The following is a 16,714-nucleotide window of genomic DNA, read 5'->3' on the forward strand; positions in this document are numbered from 1 at the left end:
TAATCTGTTTATATTTATTTTCAGAGAAAATCCATCTAATAAAAATAGTTTTGAATCCTTAGTTGACGCTAGCTTAGAAGAATATGACGATAAAGGCCAAGAATATAATAATATTGATAATGATGCTTTGGAAGAAAGTTCATACAATACAAAATCAAATGAGCATAAACAAGCCAACAATCCACACAAACTGAACAAGCTTATAAATAATAAAGAAATACTTAAGTTCTACAACGATAACAGGCATCTAGAAAAGAAATGGTAATATTTTCTATTATACATTGTATAATACATTGTTGTTTTTGCATCCATAAAATGCGTCTTTAGTATACAAATTAACTGAACTACCTATAAAAAAAATATTTGAAATGAATATTAGAAAATGTACATCAAATTAAATTTATATTTTTAAATTACTTGTAAGATGCATACATGTTCCTAAAGCTATGGTTAAACTTAATTACTCATATTTTACGATAGAATACTACTACCCAATGATATCAAAACTTGTATTAGTAATGCAAGATACATAAATTGATTGATGATTGCAGTGCGTTCAAAAATATGAAGATCCCGTTTTTTTCCCATGACCAAGCAAGGACCTCATTGGACGTTCCCTTAGCAACACCCAAGAAGAACAAGAAACGAAAGATTTTCAGTTTTAGTTCCAAAAAGCATAAAACCGAAATGCATCAAAAATCTACAACCGGTTTAAGTACGACTACGATTAAAACGGAAGAAAACACGTTCATGAAATTGAACAAGAGATCGTATATTGAAAAAATATGCCCGCTTTGTAAACGAAAATTTATCAAGCGAAGATCGAAAGCACAGGAAAAACAAAAAAATAATATTATTCATAATAGCAGACAATATTATCAAAACAAAAAGAATTCAGATGAAAATTATAACGATAAAACCGAAATGAAACATATGTTTAAAGATACAGACTCTGAGAACTTAATGAAAAAGAATAAAATATTAGACCGAGCGTATTCAGATTTTGAAAGAGATTAATATAAATTTGAATAGTTACAAAGAGTGGAATTATGTAATCAGATTTTCTTAGATAATTATACAGGAATAAGTAATTGTGAATTAGATGTACAAAGTTTAATAGTTATTTATTTAGTAAAGTTATTTAAACGGTTTTGGATTTTGCTCTCCTGTGTCGGTAAAGTACTTTACTGTTTAGGGGTAAGTATTAATTCATCATTTGTTTTACGTACAAAGAAATAAGGATTTTAAGATTTTATTTACAGCTTATAAGTTAATAAGTCATAGAAAAAAGTCTGCTGCTTTCACAAGAAGCCAGAATTGTATTTTTGAAATAAACTGCTCACACCATTTACTCAGTGTACACTGTTGACTGTACATAGCATAATACAGAACTAATAATATTTAAGATCTTCCATTTTGGTACAAGTCGCCAAACATATTTTCTCAACAGTGAATGGACCATCTGTGAACACAAAGAAAATGTTTTAAACATCATAATAACGTTCGCGTATGCGAATTAATAAATAAGTAGGTAAAATTCATAAAAGTATAAAAATTTGTATTAAAAACAAGAAAACTGCATAATATATTATGAGCGTGAGTTTCTCTTAAATTACCCGACAGCGCCAAATATGATGCTTATGTTTCTAAATCGTTCCTAAACATACATCCATAATTTCACATTATAATATTCGAAGGTTTCTCACCTATTTGAAACCAGTGATTTGATGGTAAGCCAGAGTCACTCCTGGCTGAGACGATTGCTTCACGCATAGCAATGGGAATTACCACTGACATAACTGTGGATGGTTCACCAGTCGCTATAAAACAAAGTCTTGTGTAACCAACAAGCTATATGACAAAAAGGATAAGCAAAACTGTGCTTTAAAGAAGAGTTAAGTTCTAATTATGGTATATAATTATCTGGATCATATTATAAAAGAGTGTTATCTTTTATAAAAGTATCACTATATTTTATGAGGTACCTTTAGATCCAAGAACTATATCATTGCTGTATGATTTCGGCCTGAAGTAAACTCGGAAATCGACTGGTATATCTCGAGCTTGAAGAATTTTGTAGTTCCAAGTGCGATCCGATAAAAGCTCCCCAGTTTTTGGGTCATAAATTAACTCTTCTGTTGTGTAATATCCTACACCCATTATAAATGCACCCTCTAACTGTTGAGTTATATGAATAATTAATTTAGAGTCTATATACCAGTTCTTTAAATATATAAATAATATCAATCATATCAATTAATAATAAAAAGAAAAAATGTGTGCGTGTACTAGTGTACACACGTAAGAAGTGAAACTTCTTTATGACCTTATTTTTCAAAAAATAATTTACTATATTATGCAACTTTACAGAAATACATCAATTACGCGTGGTGGGGATAAAAACAAGATGGCGCGTAACGGAAAAATGTTACACTAAATTTTTTTCCAACCCCGATAAAGAAGTTTCACTTCAATTATAAGTAATTTAAATTTTAGAAATGCTGCCAACCTCATCAATTTTATTGATTAATAATACCGTTGTTATAATGTATTAACTCACCTGTCCAATATCTATATAAGGACTAACGCTCCTCCCAACGTCTTGCATTAGATCTACTCTGATTATTGTCCATTCACCTGTCAACACATCTATTTCAACTTCTGCCAGAGTCACTCCATAAATATCCAAATTTTGAACATCAGACGTATTAACAAACCCATGTGCTTGTAAGTCTATACCTCTATCGAATGCTTTTTTAACAAGTTCTTCCCATGAAGGGTTATTCAATTCTTCTCTTAATGGTTGTAATCTATTAAGTAATTCTTTGCAAGCTCTTTGAACGCTTAATGCTATCATTTGAGATGTTGCACTACCAACTGTAGGCGAGGAATTGGGAGCAATTACGGTATCGCTGGCTTTAACTATAATTTTGTCTATCGGTATATTCAAGAAATATGCGCACACCTGAATTATCTTTGTGTTGATCCCTTGGCCAATTTCAATTCCACCATGAGCTATAGCGACTGTTCCGTCACTTTGATATACCGATATGTTAACATCTGCGTAAAATGGATTCACTGAATTCCATTTCATCAACACAATTCTTAAACCGCGCTTTTTCCATCTGTTTTCCTTGTTATAGGTATCAACTATTATTTTCCTTTTTTGATAATTTGCTTCAGTTTTCAATTTTTCAACCATTTCAGTTAAAATGGGTTTGTGTTTTTTGTCTAAATTTGCTAATCGTATCTCCACCGGGTCTAAGTTCATTTCATAAGAAATTCTTTCCAAAATGATTTCATTTGCAGCAATGCATTCCAGAGCTCCTGATATAAACAAAGATATATTAAAATATTTTATAGAATAAAGCTTATTAGTGGTTCATGAACACTGATCAAATAAATATGTACTTACCTGGAGATCTACAGTAAGTATTCGATGCTTTATCAGTTACGGAATTAAAGGCTCTGAAATTCCATTTATCCATGGGGTAACAGTTACTATAGCATTCATATGTGGTTAATATTAATGGCTCGCTAACTATATACCCGTTGTCTTCATAAACATCAAAGTTTACGTATTGTATAATCCCTGTTTTGCTAACGCCCACCTGATGAAATATTTTCACATATACATTAGAATCTATGATTAAAATGGTAAGTGTTCGATGCATCGTAAATTGCAAGATATTGACTTATGTTGAAAGTGTAAATAAAAGCCTTCACCAGACAAATAGAGCAAGTAAAGCTGGCAAACACCTTAAAAATTTAAAAAAAAATGTGTGCGTGTACTAGTGTACACACGTACGAAGTGAAACTTCTTTATGACCTTATTTTTCAAAAAATCATTTACTATATGTAACTTTACAGAAATACGTCGAATCACGCGTGGTAGGGATAAGAAAAAGATGGCGCGTAACGGAAAAATGTCACGCATAACGAAAAAATGTTACTTTTTTTTTCCAACCCCGATAAAGAAGTTTCACTTCAAAAACATTGCAATGTTCCAATGTTTGTTAATAATTCGTATAAACTTGTAAATAATTGTAGATTTAACTATACATTACCTCATAATCAATGGAAGATGAGAACCGTTTTCCCACAGTTCTCATACTTGTCCGTAAAGGTAGAACAAATCGACAGGGACGATTCAACAAGAAGGCAACTAGGTTACAAGCAGCTGTCACTTGCAATTGTCTTGTTGCCTTCAAACCAAATGCACCTCCAACTCGTTTAACAGCTACATCGATTCTAATTAAAACAGTCCGATAAATATATATAATCACATGTAAAGGGAATGTAATGTTCTTATAATCTTAAGTTAAATTAAATTATTATATTATTAAGTATTAAAAAAATTATACCTGTTTTGATCAATATTCAAAACCTTTGCTGTCATAATTTGGTCATAAGCTGTACATTGAGTAGCAGTTCGAACGGCAAGACCTTCTTCAGTAGGCCACGAGACACAAACTATATTTTCATAACAAAAGTGGTATTGTCCATATAATGTGTTTATATCTTTAATAACTCTTGCAACATCACGTCCTTCTCTAGTAGCGGGAATATTATTAGCAAGAGTAGTTTTAGTTTCATCATTTTTAGTTATTTTAATATCGATTATAGGTATCTTGCTATAACTATAAGTAATGGCAACTAATTCTGCAGCTCTTTGTGCGATATACTTAGTTTCGGCAACAACAATACCAACCGGTTGATTATAAAATTGTATATCACCGTTGCTAAGGAGTACTTCTGGATCTGAACCCTCATTAACATAAAATAAATTCATTCCTGGTATATCATCTGCTGTGTAAAATGCTATAACACCTTTAAGAGCCTGAAATTTAAGTCTCTTTAAACAGCAGACTGACATATTATGTTATATGATATAGAAGTTAAATTAAAATTATCATTTCCTAACAGGTTCTAGTAAAATATAATCATAACTACCAAAGCTTCCGATGCATCAATTTTATTAATTTTACCAAGTCCTATAGTACTTAATATAAAAGCTGCATAAATTTCCCCTGGAATCGTTGGTATATCTTCAGTGTATTTAGCTTCTCCTGCACATTGTATCTAAATAAGAAGACCAATAGTATTATAACAATTATCGTTTGTACAGCAAATTTATACATACATTGTCCAATATAACGTACTTACCAACCCTTCGACTTTTTGTATAGGCTGATTGATAGGCCATACAGAAGGGTCCGTATTAAAAAATTGTTGACCATTTGAAACAGGACGTGTATCATACAAATTTAAAGCACCAGAATGGTATTTCTTATCTAATATAGTTGTTGGACACAGATGCAATAGACTCTGGAAAATAACAAGCTTATAGAAATAAAGTAACTTAATGTTCAAATTTAAGTTTATTTAACTTTATCACAGAATTAATTTACATTACGTTTCTAGCAATTATCTTCACTACACTTGTAGGTGTAAATGTATGTACGTACTTTGTAGAAAACTCCAATGGCAACTCTTTTTCTATACTCCGCAGAACCTTCCAGAAGTGATTTTGCGACGACAATTTCGTTAGACAACACTTTAATTGCTCCTTGCAAAGTTTCATTGGTAAACAAATTCTTTCCAACCAAAAATGCTTCAGTTTTAGTGGCTCTTGAATATCCAGGAGTCAGACCAGTGAAAACAATTCTGCTACTTTTCACTTGGTTCAAATTATTTAAAGTGTAAAGAAAACCCGCGTTGACCATGGCATGTGCGTTTTGAGCTCTGCGCCTAATCTAGAAATCATGAAAGCAGTCAAATAATGGTATTGCTGTTTATTTTGCTATTTCTATTAAAATAATTATTTAAAGCAATATATTTTTTTCGATAAATAATTTGTTCATCACATAATTTGTGTCACTTTTATTTCATCACTCTGATTTCTTTCTTTAAAAGCATATCAGCTATGAATATTATGAGGTGGTTTTCTAATTTTCAATGAATTTACCTTGTATGTGACAACGTGATTCTCCGTATTAAGAGGGGGAAGGAGAACATTGTATATTATTTTGCTCCTCATATTTGTTTTTAAGAAGTCATCAAGTGAAATTATATTTTTAACACCAGCGGATTGCACTGAAATAATTTGAAAATGTATTTGGGTTTCTTTAAGATTTAAAATGCACACATGTTGAGATAAAGTCCCTTTCACTCTTGTATTATAGATATATCTAATTTTTATTGTGATATTTCAACTGAGGTTTTATTAATTATAAAATGGATTTTAATGACCTCCAAATAAATACATACAATAAAAAACAAATCGCTTTTAATATAACTTTAAGACTAACGACAAGTAGAAAAAGGGCTCACTGACATATTGTTATCTCGGCTCCAACTGTTTGCAAAATAAGAAATACATCGGAAGTAAATTCTGGATCTTTGTGTTTGACCATTATATTACCAGCGATAGTTCCTGTCTGAAACGAAATTGAAAATATCCAGTTGTCTTTATTTTTCTTATAAATAAATTTATCTATATATATAATAACTATGAGTTATTCATAATACTGCCACAGTTATCAAAACTATTTTAAAATTTCTGTTACTTACATTTCTGACTGGTATATGGGCAACCAATTTCAAGTGATCGTTTAACACTTTAAGATAACCAAAGTATTCGTTCTTTGAAACTGTATCAAATATGCCCATCAATTCTGTCAGCGTATTTCCAGCTCCAATTATTAAGTTTTGATCAAAATAATACCCTTTTAATTCAGTTATACCACTAATATCTATTAATATTCTTGGGTATTCAGATATTGGAATTACACCTACAATAAACAATGTGCATAGATAATTATATCGATATTAATTAATTTAAGGACAAGGAGCAAATAAATTAGCTTTATTGTTCATAATTATATCAAAAGAAACATTTATTTCCTTACCTTTTCCAGTATTACCAGCAACAAGCATATACGAATCGTCACCTTTATCATTCAAAATACTAAAAACATCAGCCGTAGTATTAACTTTAAACCATTCTTTATCATCCTTAAGTTTAATATGAATAATATTTTCCAAATTAGATTTAGATATATAACACCAGTCATAATCTTCACAAGTATTTGAGCATTTATCTTTGCATAAGTGTAAATCTTCAATGTCGATTCCTATTTTTTCAACACTAGGAGCATCAGAAGCGAATTTTTTAAATGCGTCCATTATTGGTCTGTATCCCGTACACCGGCACATGTTGCTTGCTAGAGACTCTTCTATTTCCAACATTGTAAGTGGTTTAGATTTAAGAAGACTGTAAGATTGCATCTAATTTAACAAAGATGTAAAGATAAATAGTCATAGCTTTAATTACACAGTAACGTATGATTAATCTACTTTTCTTAAGGTTAATTAAGTTAAACGCGTTTAAGGATAAAAATACTGGAATCCGAGAATTTCTATATAATATTTGTATGTATGGATACAAGTTGCTGTTACAATAAAGAAAAAACTAGCATATTATCACAGAATACATAATAGTAGCTAAACGCTACAGAACGGACACTCTCCGCCCCCCGCCACTTAAACACTTACCTCAACCCGCACGATCAGTCTAAAAATGGTCCACATTTTTCTACAAGGACGATACGCAACGAAGATTGACAACATTAATCAAATTGACTTAAAGTAATTTTATTATTTTGGATTTGTGACTATCGTTTTTCGTAGAAAATGGTTAGATATTGTGCTGTTTACGGATGTATTTCATCAGAAAAACGCGAATTTTTTTTTACGCTAGTCACAAATGTGCCAACCATAAAGCGTTAACACACACATTTGCAGTCTCTACAGTGTGACTGTCAAAACGATAATTTTGTACGGAGTATCCGGGGTGTGATATTATCTTAAGTTAAATCTACGAAATATACGTTTAATACTACAACGATTGCCAAAAAATATTCCCAAGGATCAAGATGACCTACCTATACATAGCCATAATCCATCCAGGGCTACAGTACCCACACTGAGTGCCATTGTTTTCGGCCAGTGTCTTTTGCAAAATGTGGTAACCCCTAACTCGGTTACCGATATTCTCTATTGTTGTTATTTTCCAATTATGACATGATGCTATGGGAACTAGGCACTGAAAATGTAACAATATTTATTAACGGTTTAAATATCAAAAAATTTTTTTAGATGTTCAAAATTTAACACGTATTTTTACTATACGTTTAAATACACAAAAACATGCTGTAATTAGAAAGAAAGAAAAAAACATTTATTTGACAAGATAGCAATTTCGATAGTCACTGATCCTGATAAGTGTACAAGGTTTGATTATATCTGTCCGTTTATTTGGATAAAACTCAAGTCTAAATAAATGGGATACATTAAAAAAAGGTTAAGAACCTCCTCCTTTTTTTTAAATCGGTTAAAACATACAGGTGAAGCTATTTAAAGCGTGTAAAAACTTACAGAATTAACAGATTCCTCGGCACCTCCAGGGCGTATACTACTGACGATGCAGGCGCCACACCCTCCTTCCAGACACATATACTTCGTTCCACGCAGTTCCAACGTGTTCCGAATGTAGTCTAAAAGCGTCGTGTTGGAACTCACTTCGCCACCAACTGTTCGAATCATTTATTTATTAAAAACTTTTTTATCCAGCTGATTTAAGGAACTTTGTGTTATTTGAAGAAATTTCTATTTATTGTTACCTATATTTTTTCATTAATTCCCCGTTTCTATTAATTGTATCATTAGGTTCAATTAAATCTATCTCCCGAAACTGTGAACTATTATAAATTATTACCTATAATTTTGTCATTTATTTTATTTTATTAGGATATTAACCCTTAAATTGTCACCCCTAGATAACTTGTGTTTATAATGTCCAAATTTGGAGGATGTGTTGGATTTAGGATAGAAAAGAGGAAAATGAAAAAAAAAATTGAAAATTTTAATTTTTTCTATTGTTTTCACTATGTCACATAAAACGGACACTGCCAATTATATGTACATGTTCGAACCGTCACATATAACGGACATTGCACATTATTCCTGCAACCGTGGTACATGAATACAATGCACATTTTCAACTCTGTAATTTAAATTTATTATCAAATTATAATTATGGACGATCTAGAATAAGCTTTTCGAACATCTGTCTTAAAATTTTGGTTAAAACTTTAACGATATCGTTAAAAATAATGGATTTTAAAAAACGACACTACCGAAAATCACAGCCTAAGAATATGCTAAGAATTGGAATAGAAATAGTATTACATAGCCTGAGAACTTATCTAATACACCAAGAAAGTCCTCTTCCCCTTCCTTATATTGTACAGATTGAAATGTGTTTGCTTCATCGTATGCAAAGAAGTCGTATACCATGCCTGAAGTACCAAAACAAACAGGAAATTTAAATCGCTTTTTTTTTGATTCTTTGGCATATATTATATCCATTTTCTGCCAGTTTTTTAATTTGTAAGGTATTATTATTTAAATTTTCAAACATTGGGTGGTATTTCTGGTAAGTAACATGATGCTGTGGCTGAAGAACTAATGAGAAGTAGGGAAGATTCATCTCACACCGCATGTAGTGGCTGTAATTCTGCAGCAATAATATTTTGTTGATGGTAAAAATTCTGACTTTTTGGGTCTTCATTGTGTCTCAAATCAATATATCGTATAATTCCGAAGGTATGGTGCTGGGGATAAATTATTGACACTGTTATCATAGTGAAATCACTCCCGTAGGCCTACATTTCCTTCAAAATCGTCATCTCAACTCAACGCCAGACTCTTCAGCTTCCGCCAGAGGTAGTGAGGGAATTTTTTATTGATTGCCAAGTCATGCTCCTCTAAAACATATTAAAAATAGAGAAAAATATATAAAAAAAATGACGTTAAAAATGGAGGGCCTTATTGGCAACGTCCGTTACATAGGACATGTGAAGAATACCTTAGTATATACTCCAAGTTGTCAACGTCCGTTTTATGGGACATCGTATATAAACTAAGATTTGTATTCCAAATATTGTAAAATATGTAAAAATTATGTCAAAATACTATACTTACAATCGTATTCTAACTAATAATATAACATTATAAGCAAAATAGCCAAAATACTTACAGTTATTATCAATTTTATCAGGAGAGTCAAGAGATCCGTTTTTTGCAATTTTCAAATGGTCACCATTCGCGACTGTACTTCGCTTTGGTAAAAAAACCTGCATGTACGTGAAGGACATAGCTAGTACCTTCCCAATATACCGATTAGCAAAGCTTAGGTCTGCTAAAACAGCGCCTGCATGTGTGTAAATACTATGTCCTTTAAAACGGACGAAATCAATTTAAGGGTTAAAATAAGCACCTATTAATTAAACACAAATTTATTGCATAAAATTAAAATATCAACCTACCGGAACACTCCACACCATTAACGGTAAAATGTATTGTATCCATGTCTGCACTCCAAAATATTAAATTTCACACTGCATTTTTTTCAATTTACAACTATTATATACAGACAAACACTTTCATTATTGACTTATCCAATTATTTTTGTATTCAGTATCGCGAGTCATAATTTTTATTAAATTAACTACGATAAGAATTTAATGGAATAAAATAAACGCATAATAATTATTAATAGATCTAGTTCTAGGTAGGTATACCTAGTCATTAGCTAAATAAATGAACTGCCTAGAAATTCGATCACAGATGGCCGTGTGAGAGAATTATAAGAGTAGTAATTGTTATGTGGCTATTACCTTCCTATTACATTGTACTCTATGGTGTACAGCATAATGTCGATATTGAATTGATATGAAATGCATGGGGTTACGGGCCATGCTATGGTTTTTAAAATAACTAAGTTTTATTCATAATATCTTAAATTAGATCTGTAAAATAGATTATAACGAGACTTATACTGGCAGATATACATATATGTATTCCTGAAAAAAAAAATATTTAAGTTAGATAAATTCGTAGGCTTTAGTGTGTCTATCCAAATTTTTGTGATAATAAACCTGCTGAATAATGTAAAACGGTTAAAAATGAATTGTAATCTTAAAAATTAAAATATATTCAGTATGCATATTAATACTTATACTTACCTATAGTATAATTATTTTAAACTAAATATTAAAATTATACAATTAACGATTACCTACCTACTGATGATATATTTTTATGATTATAAATATTTTTTCTGTGCCGATTGTTGAAATATTTTTAATTATATTCTGTAGGTTTTTGTAAAAATAGTCGTGTTAGTTATGGTTACCCCATAATATTATATTATGTATTACCGTACGAACTAGAATTTTTGGTGTGATAGATAAAATAATTAAAAAAAAAAAGACGGGTTGCACTGGGGGAGTGCCGGCAGAAGTGGAAACTTGATTATTAACGTTCAGCATGTTTGATATTTTGGAATGGTATCCGTCTTACGCATGGAATATAAGGGCTAAAAAAAAAACATCCGTCTTACGCTTTTTCGATCAGGCCACGTGTCCTGACGCGAGTTTAAGATTTTATACCCAACGCCGCTAAAGAAGTTTTCACTTCAAAAAAGACGGGTTGCACTCCGGGAGTGCCGGCAGAAGTGAAAACTTGATTATTAAAGTTGAGCATGTTTGATATTTTGGAATGGTATCCGTCTTACGCTTTTTCGATCAGGTCACGTGTCCTGACGCGAGTTTAAGATTTTATACCCATTACAGAAAAAGTGCTCCACGCCGCTAAAGAAGTTTTCACTTCAAAAATTTGATTGTCTGTAAAGTCGGTTTACTGACGATAGTTGAACGTGACAACGGCCGATTGTGCTTCTTTGTCGCTCGTTCCGCGCTCTCGCTTGCACATCAAGCCTTACATGGAACGCCTCCGAGCGAGGTAACGCCGCATGAGTCATGTTTTTTCGTGCTTGAACTCAAACTCAAACTCAAACATTTATTTATTCAATTAGACTTCTTCTAGAAGCACTTTTGAAACGTCATTAAGTACATATTTTTAACATTTACCACCGATTCGGAAAGCAGTATCTACGGAGAAGAATCGGCAAGAAACTCCATAGTTGCTCTTTTTAATCATGTCAGATTTACAATTTTACAAATTACCTAAGTAATATCATAATATATTATCATAATATGCCAAAGAACTGTCCTGTGGTTTTCACGCGACAACCCTCCATGGGTTTTTATCTTCCATATATTCCTTAATACTGTAATAGGCTCTCTTGACAAGTACATTTTTTATATAAGATTTAAATTTAGAACTACTAAACTCTTTAATATTATGAGGAATTCTGTTGTAAAAGCGTATACCTTGGCCCATAAATGAATTTTTAACTTTAGCTAGCCGGAAAAATGGCATTTCAATTTTATTTCTGTTTCTTGTGTCATAACAATGTCTATCTCCTACTTTTGTGTGTAAGTAAGCGTTATTATGTACATATAAAATATTATTAAATATATACTGCGACGGTACAGTAAGGATACCAGTATTCTTAAAGAGATCTCTTAGTGAGTCTCGAGCACGCAAATTATATACAGAGCGTATGGCTCTTTTCTGTAATATAAATATAGTTTCTATATCTGCAGCCCTGCCCCATAGCAGAATTCCATAGGACATTATGCTATGAAAGTAGCTAAAGTAAACCAATCTAGCCGTTTCTTCATCGGTGAGATGCCTTATTCTTCTAACTGCATATGCAGCTGAGCTGAGCTTAGCAGCGGTGGTGGTAACATGGGCCCCCCATTGAAGCTTCTCATCTAATGTCAAACCAAGAAAAACAGTCGATTCCACAGGGTATAATACCTCCCCGTTTAAAATAATATTCCTTTTCACCTTTTTTACATTTGGGAGGATAAATTCTACACAATTTGTTTTTTTTTTGTATTTAATAGTAAATTATTAGCATTAAACCAATTGGATATGCGTAAAAGAGCAGAGTTTACTTCGTCAACATTTGTGTCATGTCTATCCACATTAAAAATTAATGAGGTGTCATCTGCAAACAGTACTATTTCACACATATCCTGCAAATAATAAGGTAGGTCATTAATATACACTAAGAACAAAAACGGCCCTAAGATAGATCCCTGCGGAACACCTATGTTAATCGGCGCACCGCGAGATTTCTCTCCATTAACGACAACGGTTTGTACCCTGTTCTGAAGATATGAAGCTATGAGATCCTGAGCTAAACCTTTGATACCATAAAAATTTAGTTTCCGTAATAGAGTGGAATGTTCTACACAGTCGAAAGCCTTAGAAAGGTCGCAGAATATCCCCAAAGCATTCTTTGAATTTTCCCATGCTTTGTATATATGTGACAAAAGAGCTACTCCGGCATCAGTGGTAGAGCGCCCCTTTGTGAAACCATACTGTTTGGCGTGCAGTAAACCATTGCATTGCACCATTGCTTGCAGCCGGCTATCGAATTATAAGACGTTGTCACGTCAAAAAATCCAAAAACCATGTTTACATTGCATGGGCGTAGCCGGGACGAGCAGCTAGTTTCATAGTGCAGAAATAATAATTTTTATGACATATACATATGTATAGCGGCATCTGTGGACGAACATCAGAACTACTATCAAGAATCAATAGGCCGATCATATGTTTATATATAAATATTAAATATAGGTAATATTGCGCTAGATGGCGCTGATCTTAATTTTATTTAAAATTGTATATATAGCGCCAGCTATAAATAATGTTATTACAATCAATTTAAATAACAGTATTTAATCGTAATAATTGTCTTATTCGCTTTTAATATTCTACTTCTTGTTTTTCTTATATCCATTATTAGGTTTCAAGTAAACATTCATTTTTTAAATACATATGGGTAGTTCTACAAAGTATGGAAGAAAATGAGTCTCATTTCGGCCCACATTTTTTTAAACGTTCTGTTTGCGGAATTCAGTCTAATGACAAGAGTACAACGTCTCTAAAAGTATATAGAGCGGAACAGTCAGAATATGTAATGGTTTTCGATTTATGACCATTTTAAGGAAATCAAGCCACAGGAAACTGAGCAGGTCACCAGGAAACTGAGAAAAACAACAAAAATCGGTAGAGATCAACGAGATCAACGTTTATTTATCATGTTTTACATGAATTTGTATTATTCAATAAATTTTTAATGGTACTAGTACCTTTAATAATAACGAAAAATAGCTCTATGCTTGGCTTACATACTAATTCTATACTTGAACAGGAACTCTATTCATCAAATGATCATTGAGCATTAAGAATTAAGTAAAATCTAATTCTAAGTTTAATTCAGTAAAATCTTCTTAAAGATAGTTAACAACATGAAAATAATGAAGTCTGAGACATGATGACACTTCATACTAGCATTGTACTTAAATCTAGTAAAAATAAATAATAAAAAAGGTAGGTATTAATAACTTTGGCGGTTGAAATTGATATTTTTTGTTTTATGGCATTCAAATGCTTTATAAATATAAATTTATATTTCTATGCTTTATAAATTTATATTTATAAAGCATTTGAATGCCATAAAACAAAAAATATCAATTTCAAAAAATAAAGGTCGTGTTCCATCGTTACAATATTGTATTCACTGAAAAGTGTTTCATATTGGTTGAGATGGTTGTTAGGCGCGCGGTGTGTCCCTTAGACACATAAAACTGAAAGAATAGAATAAATTCGATTGCTCTGGTGGGTCACGAGTGGCTGAATTGGTCAGGCATCCGCCCCGGAATGGCGTGAAAGGATGCGGGTTCGAGTCCCACCTAGTGATCTAATTTTTTCTATTCTTTATAAATTTAAACTGTGGCGGTTTCAATACTATATTATTTTTATGCTAAATTTTAAAATCACAGTCAGCTGAGCAGTCAGGGCATGTAAACAATATAGAATCGCCTTTAATGCATCCATCATGTGCCCAATTATTGCATACTAGACACTGGAACCAGTCATTTCCTGTAGTATCTTCGCTGTGAGACCACCACAGATAAGGCACTCACAGTCAGTGTATTTATTTTCCTTTCCATTTTTTTTCTTTGCCTCTACATTTCTTGGAATTCAATTTTCGCTTCTGTTTTGAGTCTGTTTTTTATCGTAGTCTGTCTTTTTTCTTTTTCAGCTGCCAATCTCAGGGGATCTATTTTAATTTTTCTTACCTCAATATCTAGCTTTTCTTTGGTTTCGCAATTTTTTCTGTACAACATAATATAATATTTAGTGTAAATACAGTGCAATGCAACCAACTTTATTTTACACTTACATGTGTATAATCATTGTTATTAGACTATTAAATATTTATTTTTCTACTAAGTCATGACATAAGTTAAGTTGTAGTGTAAACACCTACAGTCAAAATAGTACTAGGAACTGCCAAGATCGGTAAAAGTAATGTTTTATGCTTTTTTCCGAAGTTTCTAAAAGATTACGTGCATGCTTAAAGATGACCATTACCAATACTAATTATCTGTAGATATTTAATTACTACAGCTACTCAAATGATTTATTTCATTAATTCATACGTAGTTTAATGTTTATAGGTAGAAAGTTTTAAATTATCTTACGCAAAAACAATTTTTTAGTGTGAACTTATCAGGATCCTGGATGGTCCTCAGTATCCTGGCTTTCAATTTGACAGGAACCTGAGACCAGGATCCTGAGAATATCTGTCTAATATTTAAAAAAACATATCAATTTACAACATTTAACCAGAATTAAGCAAAACTAGGCCTTTGCGTCAGCATCTTACGTATCAAAACGCTATATTTCCTAATATTATTTATTAATTACGTAAAAAATATCTTACCAGGATTCTGGGAACTTCACTGATTACGAGACCACTTCCCTTACTTACCGCGCCGGGCTGACTGTACTACGCGCTAGGTGTGAATAGCTAGATGATATTCTTTGTCTCTTTCGTACGTCTGATTGACTCAGCTGAACGGCAACATCGCACGACAAAAAACCTAGCTGTTATTTGCTTATTTTACAGCGACCAGGATCCTGATATGAAAGCGTGGGGACAAAATGTTGACAATATTTTTTTAATGTTTTTTTGGGAAAATAAGATAATAATTATTCTAACTAGCAAGAAAACACAGTAAACTCACCGATTTGGCTTTCAAATTACCTTGATACAGAAAAGTAAATAAATCACGACGAACTTTAAACCAGAATTTGTCCGAGGGACAGTTCAGGATCCTGAGAATTTGACACTTTGAACAAAGATTTAGTGGCATAAATAAATGTTTTTATTAATTATTTTCAGTGACCAACAAGAAGCAGCTTTAAATAACAGTATTCCGTACAAATTAATTACTTTGAAACGTTCTTTTTAGTATAATTTGGCTGAGCCGCTAAAAATTCCTTACTTTGTAGAACTACCCATATACGTATTTTAAAATGAACCTAACTACGTAATTATTTTACTAACTAACTTAGTAAGTATAATGTAATAGTCGACGAAACTACTATAATGTAATAGTCGACAAAGAAACAAACAAAACATAGTTTAAAATAAATACAATGCTATCGGAGAACCCAAACTCCAAGGGTTAAATTATATTAAAAAAAATAATCATTAATTCAATATTATTGTCACTTTTTAGATCCCATTCAAGCTACTTCTACGAATCCAATTCTTACCAATTATATCATTTTTCTTCCACACTTTCTTGAAATTTACAAGAATATCACCTTACACCATAAAACTGCTATAAAAACAATAAACATAATAATATTA

The 16,714-nt window shown here is 31.9% G+C and overlaps 1 protein-coding gene across 1 annotated transcript; it reads right to left on the bottom strand.

The window, feature by feature from the left end:
• Window positions 1-969: 969 nt before the first annotated feature.
• LOC149487348 (uncharacterized) lies at window positions 970-8,580 on the bottom strand. The gene is made up of 16 exons (XM_089697152.1): window positions 8,440-8,580; window positions 7,947-8,107; window positions 6,912-7,276; window positions 6,574-6,794; window positions 6,338-6,440; window positions 5,969-6,096; window positions 5,469-5,756; window positions 5,167-5,328; window positions 4,954-5,082; window positions 4,365-4,840; window positions 4,068-4,251; window positions 3,416-3,611; window positions 2,561-3,327; window positions 1,986-2,178; window positions 1,707-1,820; window positions 970-1,462 (listed from the first exon to the last, which is right to left on the bottom strand). The coding sequence occupies exons 1-16, from the start codon at window positions 8,515-8,517 to the stop codon at window positions 1,392-1,394; spliced, it is 3,636 nt and encodes a 1,211-aa protein (XP_089553278.1). The 5' UTR covers window positions 8,518-8,580; the 3' UTR covers window positions 970-1,391.
• Window positions 8,581-16,714: the final 8,134 nt, after the last annotated feature.

This window comes from Colias philodice, chromosome 7 (assembly GCF_061535455.1).
Source record: "Colias philodice isolate Cphi_HAF_F1 chromosome 7, ilColPhil1 Martin Lab GWU primary, whole genome shotgun sequence".
NCBI classification, from domain to species: domain Eukaryota; kingdom Metazoa; phylum Arthropoda; class Insecta; order Lepidoptera; family Pieridae; genus Colias; species Colias philodice.

Coding starts and splice junctions, on each gene's coding strand:
- LOC149487348 (XM_089697152.1), bottom strand. CDS start 8,517: ATGTGTCTGGAAGGAGGGTGTGGCGCCTGCATCGTCAGTAGTATACGC. Junction 3,612..4,067: donor CATCTTCCATTGATTATGAG/GTAATGTATAGT, acceptor ATATTTCATCAG/GTGGGCGTTAGCAAAACAGG. Junction 3,328..3,415: donor TACTTACTGTAGATCTCCAG/GTAAGTACATAT, acceptor TGTTTATATCAG/GAGCTCTGGAATGCATTGCT.